The sequence below is a fragment of the Neolamprologus brichardi genome, chromosome 7, assembly GCF_056152115.1.
Source record: "Neolamprologus brichardi isolate AB-2024 chromosome 7, ASM5615211v1, whole genome shotgun sequence".
Classification (NCBI taxonomy): domain Eukaryota; kingdom Metazoa; phylum Chordata; class Actinopteri; order Cichliformes; family Cichlidae; genus Neolamprologus; species Neolamprologus brichardi.
Window position 1 is genome coordinate 65,947,823 of NC_142110.1, and position 19,303 is coordinate 65,967,125.

A 19,303-nucleotide genomic window follows, 5' to 3' on the forward strand; every position below is an offset into this window, starting at 1 on the left:
TGAGGAGTGAGGAAGGGGTGGAGGCGATTGATGTTACGGAGTTGACAATATGCTGCACGTGTGACATTATTGATATGTTTCCCTTTTCCTGCTTGTGGAAGTTTTGACGTTCACATGATGATATCCGAACAAACCCATCAATAATTGTGTCCTGAAATAATCTGTTTGTGTTTACCAGCTCGTCTTTGTCCTCCCACTCCACCTCTGACAGATCCACACTGTTGTAGTTTGGCTTCGGCTTCAGTTTCTTTCCGTCTTTGTACTGCAGGACAGAAGAGGCCCTGTTACTGAGTGTGTGTGTGTGTGTGTAATACTGTACAACCCTTCTCATAAATATTTGATACCGTTTCTTCTTAATGCACCCTTCAGGAGATTTGCTAAACTTTCATTGCTTTAAATTTAGCTCAAGTAAATCAGAGCAGCTGCCACGGAGCCCGTGAGCTAAATGTGTTTTCCAAAGCGGCCTTGAAGCACAGCTCACCAGAGGTCGAAGGTCGGGGTGAGATAGGATGTAGCCGTTGTTGTTGATGAGGAAGGCGTAGCCGTGAGCTCCCAGCTGAGAGGAGAGCAGAAAATATTTAAAGCGTTTATTTTGGAAATAAAATAAAGCAGAAACAGAGTAAACCGCCCAGAGCTCACCATGTATCGGGGTGCCAGCTTCATCACCTCCACCAGCGGGATGTCGGAGCCGACCACGCCGAGCAGGATGCCATGTGACAGCTGGAGACAGACGCACAGTCAAACGTTATAATCAAGCACCGGCCTTTTGGTTTGTGCTTCTTTCAGAGCAAGGATGAAGCTCTTTTTACATTCAGTCCCAGTGAAACTTCCTTTTCTGTCACTGTGAAGACGTTTAACTACACTTTTAATGCCTGTGCAATTTTAATATAACAAAAGATATGCAGTTTCAACAGCAGGCTATTTCTGCAGCAGTTTTTAGAGTTCAAAAGTACAAAATATTTGCTCTCTTTCACATTTTCCATAGTAAATGCACGGCATGACAAGTCATCTGAACTATTTATCGATTTGTTTCTGTTTTCATTGACTGTACAGATCGTCAGGCTGACGTGTATCAGAGCTGACACTGACCGTCTCCTTCTTCTTGCTGAAGACCGGCATGGCCACTGAGGTCATGAGCAGCAGACTCTGAGCCTTGGTGGCAAAAAGCTGAGAGACGGGAGAACATTGGGCACAAAGTGTGATTATCTGACGTACACAGACAAACACTCAATATAATGAACAACAAATCTGTAACAGGTGCACACAGTATTACTGTCCACATTACACAACGCGTCGCTGGATAGACTCTGACAGACGGGACCGTACAGGTTTTAAATTTTTGTTTTTATATAGTATGTTGGCATTTTGGGTCATTTCTTAATTTTAAAGGTGTTTCGCAGACAATGTTATTTGTCGGTGTGTTGATTTCACATTATGTGCACATCTGAGGTTGAACTCCAGGTGGTGGTGTGGTCCTGATGCGGACCTGCCAACCGACCATGATATGAGCACTACAATCAGTTTGAGAACACTTCAGGGAGTCATCAAGCAACTTTAGGGAAACTATGAGAAAAAGTCGCCTTTTTAAAAGTCAACCCATATATCTATTTATTTGAATGTGGGAATATGGGATGGATGGATGGATGATCTTCTACATGAACAAAATAAAGATAAAACAATCTAAAAAGTCTAATTTTCTGAAGCTCAGAGCTGATAAGACAGAGGTTCTAGTTTCGTCCTGATCTAGAATAATCTAGGCCTTTGCCCTCAACTGTTCCTGTTAGTGGACCTAATCTAAGACTTCGTGTTGATCAGTCCTTGTCCTTCGACACCCAGAGTTCTCCAAACAGCCCGTTCTCACTCCCGAGGCGTAACATGCCGACGTTTTGTCACGTCCCGCTGCGTTCCTGTGGAACGCAAAAGCAGACCTTCGGCGTTCTTATGGTACGCGGCGGGTTATGGCCGAAATCCAGTGCAATGACGCTCCCGCGGTAATAGACGTTCCAGCCCTGTATTCCAGCCCTAAACCTAACCTTATCCCTAGCCCTAACCATAACCTTATTCGTGACCTTAACCAGGACTTAAATGATGTTAAATAGCGTGTTTCTAAGTGATTTGAAGAAAAAGAGCGAACATGTGTAGACTGAGTCCATACGGTTCTCATATTTCCTCATTTTTCCGAGGTCGTCATTTAGGAACGTGGTGGGTAGCCGAAAACGTAATATGTTGACGATTTGTCACCTAGCTAAAATGTTACGCTTTGGGAGTGAGAACGTGTTGCTCCAAATGCTGTTTTTTTCCGACTCACTAAAATCATCAAGGAAAGGTTGTTTGCTTGTTTGTGTTTTGTATAGACTTTTGTAACTCTCTTTTTCTGCACTCAGTAAGTCTACACCCTGGGTTGCCTGCACGCAATTTTAAAAATGCTAATTTACTACATCAAACAGACCGTCTCATATAACTCCACTTTGATGTCACTTCACAAGCTCCCTGCAGCACTTACAATGCTGTTTAAAATCCTCACCCTTACCTACAGAGCATTTCATGCTCAGGCCTGGCAGCTAATGGCTATTTGAAAGGCGTCTCCTGTTGCACATGAGGAAGAACATGGCCTAAAACCTGAGATCCAAACATGTCCATGCAGTTCTCAGATATCTTCACACAGGTGTGTCGTAGTATTTGTAAGCTGTGTTTCTGCAGCTCTGAACCATTGCAGCTTAAAAAGCTGAACTTTGCGCTGCTTCCTTTGGATCTTCTGATAAAAGAAATGCCAAAAATAAAATAAGGTGAAAAGTTTTTTTACTTTTACTAAGGCATTTAATTTGATAAGTAAGGCTACGTTCACACTGCAGGCGAAAGCGCATCAAATCCGATTTTTTTGACCCTATGCGACCCATATCTGATCATGGTGTGACAGTGTGAACGGCACGAATCCGATATTTTCAAATCCGATCTGGGTCACTTTCGTATGTGGTGCTGAATCCGATACATATCCGATGTTTTAGAAAGCGACTGCTGTTTGAACGGTCAAGTCGCATTAAATCCGTCTTTTATGTCACCGACACAAGACAGACGCCAATTATCAGCGCCGGAGAAGCGGCCAAGAAGACATCGTGAACGCTTCCTGGCCATCCCATGTAGATGTCAGTGAAACTGTTGGGAAGACAACGTTGGAGAAACGTGAACATTTTATTTGTACTGTATAATCTGCAGATTCTGACAGAAATCTGCAACTATCCTTTGAAGCACCGCTCCTCTAAAACAGCAATAAGGATCATTATTAGGTTATTTACATTATTATGTCAATAACAAAATAACTTAAAGCAAAAATTGGGAAACGTAAAGTCCGAAGTCTTTATATTAAGGCCATCAGTCAAACAATACTGTTGGTCTGGGTCTAAACAGAGCGCGTTGTGTGTGACGTCTTCTTTTGCGCATGCGGCCGCTTTGAGCGTTCACACTGGAGCGCGTTTGCTGTCGCATTTTATTTGTAGTGTGAACAAGCAGACAAAAAAATCAGATTTGATCAAAAGATCGGAATTGAGCATCAAGACCTGCAGAGTGAACGTAGCCTAATTCTGCTTTTAAGCTGCCAAATTAAACTCCATGTTATATACTGATGGTAGAACCCGTAGGAGCTTCACACAAGTCCAACAGATGAAGAACTAACTATTAATCTAAAACTGCAACTTCTTTTTTACCTCCTCTGTGTTTGGAAGCTGTTGGGGTGATGGAGATGAAGGCCCAGAGGATCATGGGATAATGGGTTCATGGAGACGAGGAGAAAAAACACACATGATAATAATGACATTGTTCTGATTTAAATGAGCCCTTCACAACAGATTTAAATAGAATGGCTAGTGTATACTGTAAATATGTTTAGTGGCTTCTTTAAGCCCTTTGATTGGCCAGGCAGGCTCACCACAGTGTCCATGTAGGCTTCTGTCCAGATGATGTCGTGGTCATGGTTTATGACCATTGGCCGACTGAGCACGTGCAGGTACTCCATGACGTTCTCCTGCACATCTGCCAGTGTGGAGATGTGTGTGTAATAACCTGGAAAAAACACAGGTGAGCATATTAGTGTCTGCATGAAGAAAAAGCAGGAAAGTATCACACACAGGACCGACCTTTGTTGTTGCAGGCGATCCACTTGGTGTTTTGAGCAAAGGTCATCTCTCTGCCAATCAGGTAGGTGAAGACTCGCACCTGAACACAGTGGCACACCTGTTTATGTCCATGTTTACAAAAATTCAGCTTCCGATTGGCTTTTCGATGTTTTTGTGCAGGCAACTGTAGCTAAACACAGGAGGTCGGGTTTAGAGCACCTCACTTTTACTCAGTTTGAGTAAGAATGAGGTGATACTTTGACAATAAAGAGGTAATAATCAATAAATTACCAATGTAATACACAAGTAATACGCTGATACAACAATTGTATATAGAACTGTCTGACAACAGACAAAATACATTCAAAGGTTACAGTATATAGTGACATTTAAGTGACGTCACTATAAAATACATTCATATATTTACATATTATTGTAACAGTAACTTTTTAAAAAACAAATATGGTGATATTAATGGTGTAATAATAGTAAGTAATGAGGTGAATTAATTGAGTTAATTCATTTCTAATATGGAAAAGCTCTCAGCTCGCGGTCCTCACCCTGCGCTCAGGCCAGTTGAACTCCTCAAAGACGGACTCAAAGTCCTCCATGGCGCCGTCTGTGATCAGCATGATGGCCTGGTTACACATGCTGCCCTGACCGTTCGCCCTCACCTGCACACAAATGCACAACTTAGACACAGCAACAACTCCATCATCGATCTCTACTCTTTGAAAAGAGAATAAAAAAGCACTTTGTGATGCTAGATATCATTTTTCTTAGATTTAAGCCCCTTTTAAGCCAAGGAAACAACAACTTTACTGTAAAAAAAAAATCTTTTTGAGTCTTTCCGCTCTCCAGGAAGCTTGTTGTGAACATTAAACCAGCTTAAAATTGTTTTAAACCATGAATATCCAAACAACAGTTTAACAAAGTATTGTACAAAGCAGCAAAAACACCCAACAGAGAAAACATTAAGTGCATTACAGTAGTCCAAACATCTTGTCATAAAAGCATGGACAAGATGTTCAAAAAATTAAAAAGATAAAGTAAACTCACTAAAAGCCTTAACTATAGGGATGGGTACCGGTATCGGTTCTGACATAAACGGTAGTAACCAGACCGAAAAGCAGCGCACATTTCGGTGCTTTTTTTCCTGAGCTGTGATACATTTTAGATTCTAGCCAATCATTTTACGTTTCCGAGGATAGTAGGCGGGTCCAGGTACGTACGTTCTTTTAGAGCAGAGCTACAGATTAAAAATGCCCAAGGCGTTCTTCTCTGCGTGAGTAGCTTAATGTTGTTCGTGTGTAATTTATGTTGAGTAGGCTAACCACGTTATTACATTAATGCATGTAAGGTGAACTAGCAAACATCATCATAGCTACATGCGGCTGTCTTCTTGTTTGATGGCAGATACTCCCTTCACCCTGGCCAAAAAGGCTAAAATGACCAAAGAAAAAGTGGAAAACAGTTAAACATGAGAGGTTTTTGGACAAAGTTTGTGTTTTTTCCATTGTTTAAGCTGCTTCCAGCCAAGAGTGATACCATATATGCCCCATAGCTGCAGAAAAGGCTAACATTGTTATCTTTTTACAAAAAAACAGCTAAACATGGGAGGTTTTTGGACAAGTTTGTGTTCTCCATTCTTTAAGCACCGGTTTGAGCACCGTTTAAGCACCGGCGCCGTTTCAAAAGTACCGGTTTGGCACCGGTATCGGATAAAACCTAAACGATACCCATCCCGACTCAACTATTAAAAAACTAGTTTTAATAAGAGAATTTATCTCCTTATCTTAGATTCACAGCCCAGTTTGACACCACAGTTTTCTGCTGGGTCTGAACACCTCAGGTTACTCTCAGTGAAATAATTAAAACAAACAGCAGCAGGCAGCAGTGTTACTCAATGCACCAAAGGTAAAAATGTGAAAAATCCAAGGTGATTGTCAGAAGACTTGACCTCTGACCTTGACATTTTTTGTCGAGGTCACTCAGAATTACTCGGCGGGATGACAAAAATACCCCACGAGCTTTTGACGAATGTTTACTTTGATGTTCTTTAGAAACTCCACCTGTGGTTTAGGGGAGTTGATATTTTCATTGGTAGGTAAATGTAAGTGTTGTTAAAGAAATGGTAGACACGGCCATGCTATTTAGAAATCAGGCCAAGATGGAGCAGATAAAATCAACATAAGTTAGGAGAGGCGGGCTGAGCGGACACTAACCTCGTTCAGGATTTTGAAGGACTCCTTCATGGCATTCTTGAGCTTTGCTTCGCCTTTGACATGCAGCTCCTCCACCAACACCTTAAAGTGCTGAGACAGGAAACGAATGCAAAGAGGCTTTGTATACAGACAGACATTCATTTTTATTGCCCAGATTCAAAGAAATTCTGATTTAATTTAATTTGAATATATGTGCCTATCAGCCAACTACAACCAAGTTTCAATCATTTATTACTCAGGTGACTAATTTTGATCTTATGTTTGAGGTAGTTTTGAAAAATACGGTACCTTCAGCCTTAACACTGAAACTCTCACAAGCACAGAGGCTCTCTAGCTCCAGCTTGACCTGCTGTGGTTTCTGATGCCACTTTAAGAAGTAGGCTAAGAGGCTGATCTGATAATGACACTCGTGGTTTTCCTCTTTGCGTCTGTGTGACGACTGCTAAGATGCCTCCTGGGCTCTTTAGGCTTCCACGAAGCAGATAATGGTCTCACCTCTCTGTTGTCCAAGTCGGCCTGGACCAGAGTTCCTCTGAAACACGGCTCCACGTAGCGAACGTAGTCTGTGTACTGCAGACAGGGAAGGAAACACAGACGAGGCAGGCTCATGAGCGAAAAAAGGCAGTCAGTGGTTCCATTAACTAATCCAGTAATTGAACCTTTATTGTTTTAGTGATAAAGCTGTGAATTCACAATGATGTTGATGTTACCCAGACTTAAAAAGTACTCACACCAGCACAACACATGCTTTTCATAATGAAACTGAGAAGTTTCATTAACATGTTGGTTCCAACACGTTAATTTGATGATCTTATAGTTATTTGGTTATAACTTGTGACATTTCTATGTTAGGAGTTCTTCCTTGTTCTTGTTTAGTTCCTTTCCATTTCATTTGGATTGTGTTTGTCTCTCGTACTTTGTATTTAGTTTTCTGAGTAATAATAATAATGGATTGCATTTATATAGCGCTTTTCAAGGCACCCAAAGCACTTTACAATGCCACTATTCATTCACACACTGGTGGAGGCAGCTACAGTTGTAGCCACAGCCGCCCTGGGGTAGACTGACAGAAGCGAGGCTGCCATATCGCGCCAACACCAGTAGGCAGTAGGGTAAAGTGTCTTGCCCAAGGACCAGGACAGAGAGCCCGGGGATCGAACCAGCGACCTTCCGGTTACAGATACGCTTCCCAACCCCCTGAGCCACGGCTTTGAATCCTTTCGGGGCTTCAGGATATGCACGATATGATAACTTATGAGCTTGTAGCGCTAATGAAGCAGGCATGGATTGGCATCACTGTAAATACCATCTCTTTGCATAAATGTGATTTATTATCCAATAAGTCTTAAAAAGAAAGGAAACAATTATGGTTATTTTTTAACTCTAGATACTAGTAAAAATAATTTAAATTGAAAAAATGTATGAAACTCCAAATTTATGCCACTTGTGAAACTTTTGGTCATGACTGTTGTCAAAGGAGCTTGCAAAGAAAAGCGTCTGGACTTCTTTAAGTTGCTTGAAGACGTTTCACCTCTCATCCGAGAAGCTTCTTCAGTTCTAAGGTCAAATGGTGGAGAGTCCCAGATTTAAACCTAGTGGGAGTTTCCCCCCACAGAGGGTGTGGGTCCCAATCAGCCAGAGTTTCGGGTGAGTTCATTGTGAAACCTGGCCCCACCTTATCATGCGAATTCCTGAGGTCAGATGGCCCAGGATGTGAGTGGGCGTTAAGGCGTCTGGGGAGGGAACTCAAAACTGGATTATAGATGGCAGACAGTTGGTGTGGTAAACCACCGCCTCTGTTCAAAGATGGTCGCTCACAGTGGACACTCCTCTTTCAAACCATCTGACAGATGGATGACTGGAGACGACTGGATGACTGACCTGGATGACTGAGAACCTTCACAGACGTCATGACTGTTGTTTTCCTGCCATTTTTCACTTAAACGCTGCTCAGAGTCACAACACTGTAATAGCTTTTAAGTAGATGTGCGCATGTCTCACAGCAATGACGTTGACAAAGTCGTTCTCTCCCAGTGTATCCAGAATGGTGTTGATGGTGTGTTTGGCAATGGTCATCTTCAGGCCCTTCATACTGCCGCTAACGTCCACCATGATGATGATGTCTTTGGGAGACGTGGCAGCCTGGATGTACCTGTACACAGGAAGTGGAGACAGCCAATGGCTGTTGGGATCAATAACATTGGTCCAAACTCCACAGAGTAGTGGAGCAGTGCCGTTGACATTATACCTGTATACATATATTATATATTATTAGCATACACTCAAAAAAATGAAATTGGGTGGTTGTTACATGTACAAGATTCAAACTTGTAATTTGAACTAAATAATTTCATGTTTCTATGGTGAACGTAATTAAATCATGTAGCACCTGCATGAAGTTCAGCAACTTAATTTGTTCTTGTTGAGATGACCTGATACAATCTGCATCAAGCCTTGTAATCATAGCTTTCCTACATTTGTTAAGCCTGAAGCGACAGCTTGGTGGTGTGATGGTTAGTGCTGTTGCCTCACAGCAAGAAGGGCCTGGGTTCGAATCCACAATCTGGCTGGTTTGCAGTGTGTAATTAGAGTTCGGTTAATTGGTGATTCTAAATTATCCATGAATGTAAGTGCAAATGGTTGTATGTCTCTACGAAATCATCAACCCCCATATTGGTTCGTTAAGCAAGACTAGCAGTAATTGCCTTGATTAACAAAGTAGTTGCTCAAACAACAAGATTTCATTGTGTTCTCCTAAAGTTTTTAACTTGTGTCGAACGAATTAAAACAAATTTCACTTTAAATACTTCAATAAATCACTTCAAGTCAATGTAAGTATACTACGTTGATCCAACGTAATCTGATTACATTAAACCACCAAATGTCAAATGCGTTGGTTTGATATGGTCAAAAATGGGTTATTGTACTTGGTTACATCACGTGGAAAAAGGTGCCACGATTAAATTGTGTTCATCCAACAACAGATTCTTTTGAGCGTACATTACCATTGCTATGCAGATGATACCTAGCTGTATCTATCCACCAAGCCAGATGACACACACCAATTACTTAAACCACAAGAATGTCTTAAAGACAAAGGAGTGGTTGACCTCGAATTTCCTGCTTCTAAATTCAGACAAAATTGAAATGATTGCAGTCGGCCCATAAATCTTGGAGACATGATGTCTAACCCGATACTTACTCTGGATTACACTGGCCTCCAGTAACGCTGTCCTTCAACATCCATTAAAACAATCTAACTGCAACAGTTCCAGCAGCCAAACGTCAAATGTGAAAAGGAGCATCAGGCAACCTCCGAGCCTGCAAAGTACAGCCAATATAGAAGAACCGAAAACTGCACTTTCCCTAATGGCCACTTTAAGCTGGCTGCAAAATGTCCAACTTAACTAATTATGATAACACATAAAGTGATTTATTTCCCACTTAAAAAGATAAATGGCTTCTCAGTAGACCCACTGCTCAGATGCCTTGATGAAATAAGGGCCTGGATGGCTTTGAACTTTTTACATTTTAATGAACAGAAAACAGAAGTGATGGTTTTTGGTGGCGCTTCTGAGGCCACTATTATAGATCTTGGTTCGCTGGCACAGTATGTTAAACCAGTCATCACTAATCTGGGAGTTAAAATAGAGGCAAATCTTAAATTTGAAAGCCAGGTCAGAGCTGTTGTAAGATCTAGCTTTTTTCATTTGAGGAAATTAGCCAAAATAAAGACTATCTTATCGAAACAGCAGTTTGAGACAGTAATCCATGCCTTTGTTACTTCTAGGCTGGATTATTGTAACGCACTTTATTTTGGGGTTAGTGATGCGTCCATTAGGGCGCCTGCAGGTTGTGCAAAAATGCTGCAGCACGTCTTTTAACTGGAACAAAAAAGTCTGAGCACATTACCCCAATTTTAATTTCACTCCACTGGCTACCTGTACATTTTAGGATTGTTTTTAAAATCCTCTTATTTGCTTTTAAATCTCTTAATGGCCTGCCCCCCCCCACCACCACCTCTCGGAGCTACTACAACCATATACACCTGCCCGTTCCCTTAGGTCCGCCAATCAGCAGCTCCTTAAGGTACCGAAAACTAAGTTTAAATTTAAAGGTGATCGTGCTTTTGCTGTAGTTGCTCCAAAGTTGTGGAATGATCTACCTTTGCATGTTAGGCAGGCCTCTTCTCTTTCTGAATTTAAGTCTTCTTAAAACATATTTATTCGCTGAAGCCTTTGGCATTGATTAGAGGGGTTGATTTAACATGTTTCAATTTATTTTAGTTTTTTATTTTATCTTATCTTATCTCATTTTAATTTTTATTTACTTATGCTATTAGCATGTACAGCACTTTGTGAACTCTGGTTTTATGTTAAAGTGCTTTATAAATAAAGGTGGTATGGTATAACAATTAAAAGCTGAGCAGTAAATCATACTTTAAGCTGACACTCTCAAACATGGATGGAGATATTAGAGGGAACAATGAACTGCAGATCTTCTCTTCTCTGGGAAAAACTGTGTGGATGCTCCTGGGCCAAAAGAAAGAAAGAAAAGTGGACCAATCATATAACTCACAGAAATCTGGTTCTCCTGTACTCCTTTACTTTGCAAAGGTGAATTTAAACTTTTAGACTGTGACTGTCCAGCACTGAACAGAATAAAATATGTTTATGGTTAACAGATTGTTAGCTTCATACAGGGAAACTGGGGATTTGTGTAAAAATCAAATCTTCATAGTTTGGTGAATTATAATCCACGTAAGTAGTTTGTTATGAATTTCTGGCAGAAATGTCTGATTTCCAGCAAACATTCTCAACAGGTTCTTTATGAGCTGCTTTTAGAAAATCCAGGAATTGCCCCTGCAGATAAAAACGTATCATCTATCATCACGAACTCAATCTGCATGTTTCACAGTCTCTCTCAATGTAAGTCCCTGCAGATGTATGGCAGCTCAGCTGCAGTAATGTGGAGTGATGAGGCACATATGCAGTTCTCTGGTATTATTTAGGAATGCATGAGCAGTCACATATGGTGCCATGTGGGCTGCAGTGACCCGGCTAAGGAGCAGCTTATCGTCTTTTCCAGAGGATCAGTGTCTGGCTGGCCTCTGCTCAACCAATGCAAAGCCAGCGGAGTGGCCACTTAGACTGACTCGAATTCAGCCTCATGGAGGCATTTATTCCATTTTTGCATTGTACTAATTCCTGCTGTTATATAGATAAGTCTATACACAGTAGCACAGTTGTTACATCCCTGATAATGAGGTTTTACTCTTAAAGATGATGATTCTACAAGTGTTCTGAATTTTGGAAGCTTTTCTAACTCCCACTGGAAGAGTAAGCACCATGTTTGGCTGGTTTACTTTCAGGCAGAAGCATTTATGTCTTTAACTGAAGCAGCTTTATTTGTGTGGGGAGCTGAAGGCAGTGAAATATAATGAAGTCTTCTTCTTCTTGCATCTGTAAAAAGATTAAATTCACACTTTGACTGAGGTGCTTCCAGCCTCCCTCATTAGTGGATTCTGTGTTTCTCTTTCTCTGCTGCTGGTGAGTTGACACCTTTAAAATTAACATGCTAAACTTAGCAACCCAGCTGCCTCAGTGTTTGCCTGCAGGACATTTAAGTATTTAATATCATTCGAGTGAGACACAACCCTAATCAAGCAGGCTTCAGTGGGTCATCAAACCAAACAGCCAAGGTGAAATATAGCCCTTGTTATGCTTAAGCACATAACCTCAGAAATGATTATTTTACTGTTCCAAAAATAGCAGAGCCCCGGTGAGTAGTGTGACTTTGTTACTTCAAAGCCTCTCAGAGATAAAAAGCAGGGAAACCTGAGCCCATTAAGCTTTTGAGGTTCTCGGGTTCTGGAGTAATGTGTCCCCCACATGATTATCACCACTGAACTTCACCATTTACCATAAATATAAAAACATTCAAATGAGCTGTACCTCAGAAGGCAATGACTAATGATTGGTAGAACAAACTCACCAGTTTCTGTTCCTGCAGTCGAAGGCTACAACACCGTTGGAGTCTGGAGTCCATTTAATACCTGACCAAAAGACAAGGAGGCAGTTCACAGAGCTGTGATATCAGTAAGAAAAAACGTACATGGATACAAGGATATAAGAAGTATTGAAAGACAAACAGGGAAGTTTGTAGAGGTGGGAATCACCATACATCCCACGATACGATATCATCACAATACTTAACGCACGATACGATATTATTGCAATTTTTAAAAATATTTTGCGATATTCAGATTCTGTACATAAAGGTAAACTTTATCAATATTCATTTTATCTAATATCAAAGTCTCGCACTCAGTCTTTCTCTCATTTCAGTTTGATTGTTGACAAACTGAACGGTTTGTATTACAGTCTAGTCCAACTTAACTATGCAGCCCATTCAGCAACTTAAGAATTTGAAAGTAAATTAAAACAAAATATAATTTTACATTAAATAAAAAAGTTTTAAACTTAATTAAAATAAAACATGTCTTAAATTAAAATAAGTAAACTGTCATGTTTATTGCTGCCATAAAAAAAAGTTAAACACATTTGGACAGTGAAGGAATGTCAGGATTCTTGCTCAGAAAAAGGATCAACATGCTCTGAAGTCAGAGCACAAAAACCTTTTTTGTAACAAAATATCGATTTCTGCTGTCCCTGTATCGATACATTATTAGCAAACAAAATATCACCATACTACACAGTATCGATTTTTTCCCCACCCCTAGAAGTTTGTGCGCTGGAGTAGCTCAGGGCCGCAGAGAACGTACATGTTTTTAAGAACAGGCTCAAGACCCACCTTTTTAATTTAGCTTTTACTTAACGTTTATTTATTTTATGCTTATTTATTCTATCCTGTTATTCTATTTATTAATTTAGGTTTTACCTAATATTTATTGATCTTATTCGTATTAATTTTTTATCTTCTTACTCTATTTATATTTATATTGTATCCTGTTCTTATTTATTTTATCTTTTTACCCTGTATATATCCTATTGGGTCATATCTCCCGGTGCAGACGGCTCCCTGTGATAGTGTTTCCTCACTTGGCTCATGCGTACCCAGCCCAATTTTACTCTTTACGTGTGTGTGTGTGTGTGTGAGAGGGAGGGGGGAGATGTGTGTATTCATGATCGTTTATGTTAATGAGAGTGTGGGGAGTGAGTTGGAGGGCGGGGTGGGGTGGGCTGCTTTTAACCATGTAAAGCACTTTATGCTACATTTTTTGTATGAAAAGTGCTTTATAAATAAAGATTGATTGATTGATTGTATGGAATTGTATTCTATGATCATTCCAAAATGATGTCAAACTGTCTAATTTCACTTGTTTTATTTCAGTCAGGACCATTAGGGTCAAACAAAGGCTGGTATTTCCACAGCAAGAGCCCAGAACAGAACAGAGGCGCCATCAGTGGCAACAGATGCATGAAAAAGAGTAAATTATAGCATAAGGATTATTTTAAATTGTGAAATAATGCAAAGCTACTCGATTAGAGCCAAAAATAAAATCATGGAGCTGGAAACGAGCAGGACAGACCCACTTTATGGCTGAACTCACCAGGGTAGATCCTGAAGAAACCCGTGGAGCTGCCAAAGTACTGCCAGGTGAGTGTCGGATCCTTCTGGAAGTTACCGATGAAGATGTCGTTTAAAGCCTCTGTGTTGTAGATGGCATTGAGGATGTTAGGATCTGCACACAGAGGAAAAACATGCTGATTTAGAGCTTTCTTTTAAAGAGCCATGGCCTATGTTGAGGGAGTGAGCCATGAAGCACCTCTGACCTTTGTTGTACACATTGGTGGGAACCTGGATGTTGCTCATCTGAGTGTTGACAGACAGTTTATTAAAATGTTCATTCTCCTCGAGGGGAAATTCTCCACCCAGATCCACATAGTTCCCATCCTCATCCGCGGTGTTGATCATCATCGAATTGTAGTAATCAAACTGGGAGAGGCAGCAACAGGAAATTCAGCTTGTTTTGTTTTTCACACAGAAATCCTGATTTTCAGCTCATTCTGATTATTGAGGAGTTAGAATCTGGTCTAATCTATCAGGTAAGTTTTCTTAGTCTGCAGTGTTTTTGACCCCTCAGGGCCACCATAAGCATGCAGAGCTTGACAACAAAGGCTGAGAAAACGTTTTTGATGTTGACAGTAGCTATAAAAACATGTTGCATCTCACATTTCCTTTTTAATAAGGTTTGACTGGATCAGGGAGCCTCTGCCTCTATGGGCTCATTAAGGTCCTAAACGTCCCATAATGCATGAGTGCCTCTTGTGTACTCTCTCACCAATATTGTATATCATTAAGCTTTTATCTCGTGGTTTTTCTTTCTGTCTTCTCTCTCCTCGTACAGGACCTTCCTGCATCTCTTCCTGTCAAAAATGAGTTTTTCCCCTCTTCTGTCACCAAGTGATGGTAATGGTATTGTTGGGTTATTATTTGGACCTTATGATATAAGGTGCTCTGGTATAACTTTTATTTAGTGTTGCTTAAATAAGGCTGAATTGACTTAGGACTTCTACCTTGTACGACATCACAAACTCTATCATTAGGTGCTAGTGTTTGAATATACTGTTTAACCCTTTAAGACCTACCATAGAACCAAGTCCGCCAGAGCTTATATTATATTTTTACATGCTGTGGAGCCATTTTTGGGAGCATTTCAAGTTGCTATACATCAATACAACCATTATAGCCCAAATTTTAATAATATGTCTGCATTAAGTGCATAGTAATTACATGAATTGCAAAAAAGTGCAATAAACTACAAAAAAATTGAAAATTGTTTTTGCTTTTTTAACATATATTTCTAGTTAGAGAAATTTAAGAGGCTTATCCCTCAAAACTGTAAATACAAAAAAGTTGCACAAAATAGTTTCCCACCACAGGAAATTTATTTTGAGTGTCTTCATAGTTTTATTTTTGAAATACACCAATTTTTATATACTGCAGGAAAAACAAAAATAAATATTATAATGCAAATTATAAAAAAAAGAAACACCAGTATAGGCTCATGAGGCCCTGATGGTAAAAAACTACATTTCCGCAAAATGACGCCACTTCCGGTTTCGGGAAGGTCATGGCGGACATGCGGTAGGAAGTGTTATGAACAGCTGATCGGATCGGCAAAGCGTGTTTCTGGAATATTATGTTTTTGTTGCTGCAAGTGCTTTTTATGCAGTTTTTGCAAAGTTATATGTGGAAGGAAACTGTGACCGAGGACAAGCTGATGGCAGAAGATGTAAGTACAACTCCTCCGGTTTCATATGCAAAAAAAATTATTGCGCTAGCTTACGTGGTTGCAGAACTACCGGGATTTAAAAATAGTTACGCAAAACAGAGTGTGCCCGCTTCGACCGGCAGAACAAATTACATTTGTTTCATTCACACAAGTTTATGGCAAAATATCAGAAATACAAACCCACAGATGGAAGAATCCAGAAATACTTAACTTCCCTGATGCTTATTGTGCGTTTCTTTGCGACCCAGTTTCCTATAGGATCAGTGAAGTTTGACCTAATCTAATTTCAGGTGTCAGCTGAGGTTTAATCCGGCCTCACAGCCCGCTGTCAACTCTGGTCCACGCACAGTCAGCTAATGATAGCATTCAGCTAAAGACCAGGAAAGTACAAATGCACCCGACACTGACACATGACACACTTGGAGGTTTTATCGTCCATCAGCATTAATTTAAACATGCAGAATACAGAATACGTCCTGGGTGATTCCAAACCAGCCAGTGAATCAGTCATCATCAAAACCAAAGAGTTGCACTGACCTTTAGTGTTGCATTGAATTCATGGTACAAATCTGAGTCTTCTGCAGATTCTGCTAACCTCTGGCACGAGAAAAAGAGGAGAGAAATAAAACGGAGACTAAAACACTGCACATGCACAGAAAAGCAAACCAGTGAAAAATTATGAAACGTGCAAAATCCACATTTTAAAGGTTCATTAGCTACAATGAGCTAAGAAATTATTATTAGTATTAGTAATATTATTATAATACAGTCTTAAAAGAGTATAGAAAGAAAAGGACTTTGGTGAGCAGATTCTTTTTGTTTTTATTATCAATATTATCAGGACTCCTTAGAGCCACAACAATATGAGAAGCACTTCCTTTAAGAAAAATTCAGATATGAATGGCTTTAAAGGAATATGCACATCTGGATTTAGCTGCGTTGGGAAAAAGTGAATTAGTTACTGTAGCGCAGAGTTCAACACAAAGGAATTCATCAACAAAGGCAACATTTAAGCACCAAAATGATTTTTATCATGGCTAGTGTCACAGTTCTGGGTCATTTTGACCCAGCTTTTTCTGTTTCTTATATTTTGGTGTTTTTCTAGATTATGATTTATGTTCTGATTCTTGAGTTGTGCTGGTTTGATTTTGTATTTCGGGTTATATTTTCTGTCAAGTCTGCGTCTTTGTAAATTGTTTCCTGTTTTATTTTGATAGTTCCAGTCCTACGTCAGCGTATTCAGTTTTACTTCCCCCTGTCTCGTTAGCCCTAATTTCTCCCAGCTGTGTCTCCCTCCTGTTTTCCATTCCCTGATTACTCCACTGCGTATTTAAGCCCTGTGTTGGCCTTTGGCCTTTGTTGCGTCATACGTTCTACATGCTGTGTGTTTGTAGTGTTCCAGTGGTGCAATTCCTCTGTTCTGAGTTCTGTTTTGTTTTTGTGGGAGTTATTTATAAGGAGATTTTTACAGCATTTAAGCTGTGTTTTCAGTTCCAGTCCTGTCTCTGAGAGTCCTGCATTTTGGGTCCTTTTTCCTTCCTGCCTGCCACACAGCCAATCATGACAGTTAGAAACAGATCATGATTTGAATGCATGAATAACAGAGGCTTTTTTAAAGCTCGGTTTTCTGAGCTTCCAGCTTGATGCACAGCCATGAAACATTCTTCCAGTTGAAATACATTTAGGACCATCACACATTTTTCCATGAGACCAGTCAGACCCAACTACTTCTACTTCAACTGCTCCAGCTGCACACTTTATACGAAGTGCTGCACACTTTGTATAAAGTGTGCAGCACTTTATACAAACAGTGATATTGTTCATCCCACAAAGAAAACTGTCTAACGGATCATTCTGCTGTATTTTGTCAGGCAGCAAACTAATGACACAAATTATAACAGCATGTACTAAAAAACACAATCTTGTAATGAAGACGCAAAAGCAGGAATCACATTATTTTAAAAATCACGGGTTCAAATTAGTTTGGTCTCCCAGGAATAGTCCTGAAAAACCTCCTTTTAATGATCCTCACCTTCACCGACTTCATCTTACTTCCCAACATTCGTTCGATTTCATCAGAGTAGTCCTTCACCAGGTCTTGTCCATCCAGCTCTACGATCTTAATGATTGGCTCCACATCCTTCAATTTCTGAGAGAAAAACAAAGACGGAGTCAAGAACACCAGAAGTTTTTTTTAAATATACAATAACAACACATATAACATATTTAATATCCCCCATTCACCCACGCACACACATTCCTACAAGCACTTTCTTCAACATCTAACTGCTTTTCTATCTAACATTTAAACTCATCCGCGCTTAGATGAATGCATCAGAGAGCACCTTGGAGCAGCCAAGGCTCCAGCTCCTGAGCTGCAGTTAGAGCTGTTCGATATAACGATATATATCGGATGACGATATAAAAACGTCTATCGTTTTATTTTACGCTATCGTTTGTTTCGTGGTGTCGCAAAATAAAGTGTTGCAATATTTTTTCATCGTTCTGATGGTCACTGTAGTGGCTATATTAATGTCTTAAAGTTCTCTCTTTCTCTTATATTTAATATAACCACACTACGGACGGACAAGCGCATGTTTTTATGTGTTGTCGTTAGCAACAACAACGGTAACACCATCGCGTGTCCGCTTGTTTATGTTCCACGTAAACCTTTCACAATAAAGCTCAAGATCCTGTTGAGACTTTTTAAAATAAACTGAATCACGTGAAAGAGCAGATTATTTATGGATGAGAAGTAAAAAAGAGACGCCAGGTGCTAATAAATAAACCTTAGACTCAAACGTTAGAACAGGCTTTTCCCCGCAGCACGCCGTGTAATAAATACTCACAAAGGAAACGGCGGCTGTTACAACTTATGTCTAAAAATGTGTCGTTTCATGCATCGGTTAAAACACTCGCTACACGACGCGCAGCTGGAAACACTTCCCGCAAGTCAAGCTGCCCGAGATTCACAGAATTTACAGAAAATGTTACATTTTTCTGATTTATATCGTTATCGGGACGATAGATGTCTTATATCGGGATATGAGATTTTGGTCATATCGCACAGCCCTAGCTCCAGCCACCAAAATACCCATACCGTTCTGGTAACAACAAAGAAAAGCATTGAATCTGTATATTAAATAAACATTAACTCTAGAAAGACAAACTTGCAGCGTGTCATCAGTTATTACGACATTTCAGCATATTCCCAACAAGGTCTGATGTCTTATCCTGTGTTTACAGTATAAATAAAGTGCAGCTGCCTTTTTTATGAGATAATTCAGATTAAATCAACTGCAATGGAGGCGTCTCTCTCTCTCTCTCTCTCTCTGTATGTGTGTGTGCTTGTGTGTATTCTTATACTGAGGGGATATCTGAGGTTATTGCGTCACTTTCTTTGGATCAAGAAGCTCGAGGTGGATCAACCAGCTGAGTGTGCGGAGGGTCAGCCCAGTCTGGGTATTTACACTCTGAATCTCTTCATTAAGTCACTCCCTAATTCGTTTAGTAAATTAGTTCAAGCTGCCCAAACTGAAGCAAATACACAAGCAGAGCCAAACATTGAGTCCAACCTCTGTGAAAATCTTCTATCTCAGTCCTGCACACTTGCTGTACAGGGTGGGCAATTTATATGGATACACTGTAATAAAATGGGAATGGTTGGTGATATTAAAGTCCTGTTTGTGGCACATTAGTATATGTGAGGG

The 19,303-nt window shown here is 40.1% G+C and overlaps 1 protein-coding gene across 1 annotated transcript in view; it reads right to left on the reverse strand.

Annotated features, from left to right (window-relative positions):
* Nucleotides 1–19,303, reverse strand: part of LOC102777031 (voltage-dependent calcium channel subunit alpha-2/delta-4-like) — a 124,489-nt gene that overhangs the window by 64,684 nt on the left and 40,502 nt on the right. The window contains exons 5-19 of the mRNA XM_087844161.1: nucleotides 17,626–17,742; nucleotides 16,131–16,190; nucleotides 14,131–14,293; nucleotides 13,908–14,039; nucleotides 12,329–12,389; nucleotides 8,336–8,486; nucleotides 6,830–6,904; nucleotides 6,335–6,424; nucleotides 4,670–4,783; nucleotides 4,131–4,209; nucleotides 3,923–4,056; nucleotides 1,090–1,167; nucleotides 640–720; nucleotides 482–556; nucleotides 176–262 (exon numbers count right to left, since the gene is read on the reverse strand). Coding sequence (XP_087700287.1) covers nucleotides 176–262; nucleotides 482–556; nucleotides 640–720; nucleotides 1,090–1,167; nucleotides 3,923–4,056; nucleotides 4,131–4,209; nucleotides 4,670–4,783; nucleotides 6,335–6,424; nucleotides 6,830–6,904; nucleotides 8,336–8,486; nucleotides 12,329–12,389; nucleotides 13,908–14,039; nucleotides 14,131–14,293; nucleotides 16,131–16,190; nucleotides 17,626–17,742 — 1,497 coding nt within the window. The remainder of the gene's footprint in view (nucleotides 1–175; nucleotides 263–481; nucleotides 557–639; nucleotides 721–1,089; nucleotides 1,168–3,922; nucleotides 4,057–4,130; nucleotides 4,210–4,669; nucleotides 4,784–6,334; nucleotides 6,425–6,829; nucleotides 6,905–8,335; nucleotides 8,487–12,328; nucleotides 12,390–13,907; nucleotides 14,040–14,130; nucleotides 14,294–16,130; nucleotides 16,191–17,625; nucleotides 17,743–19,303) is intronic.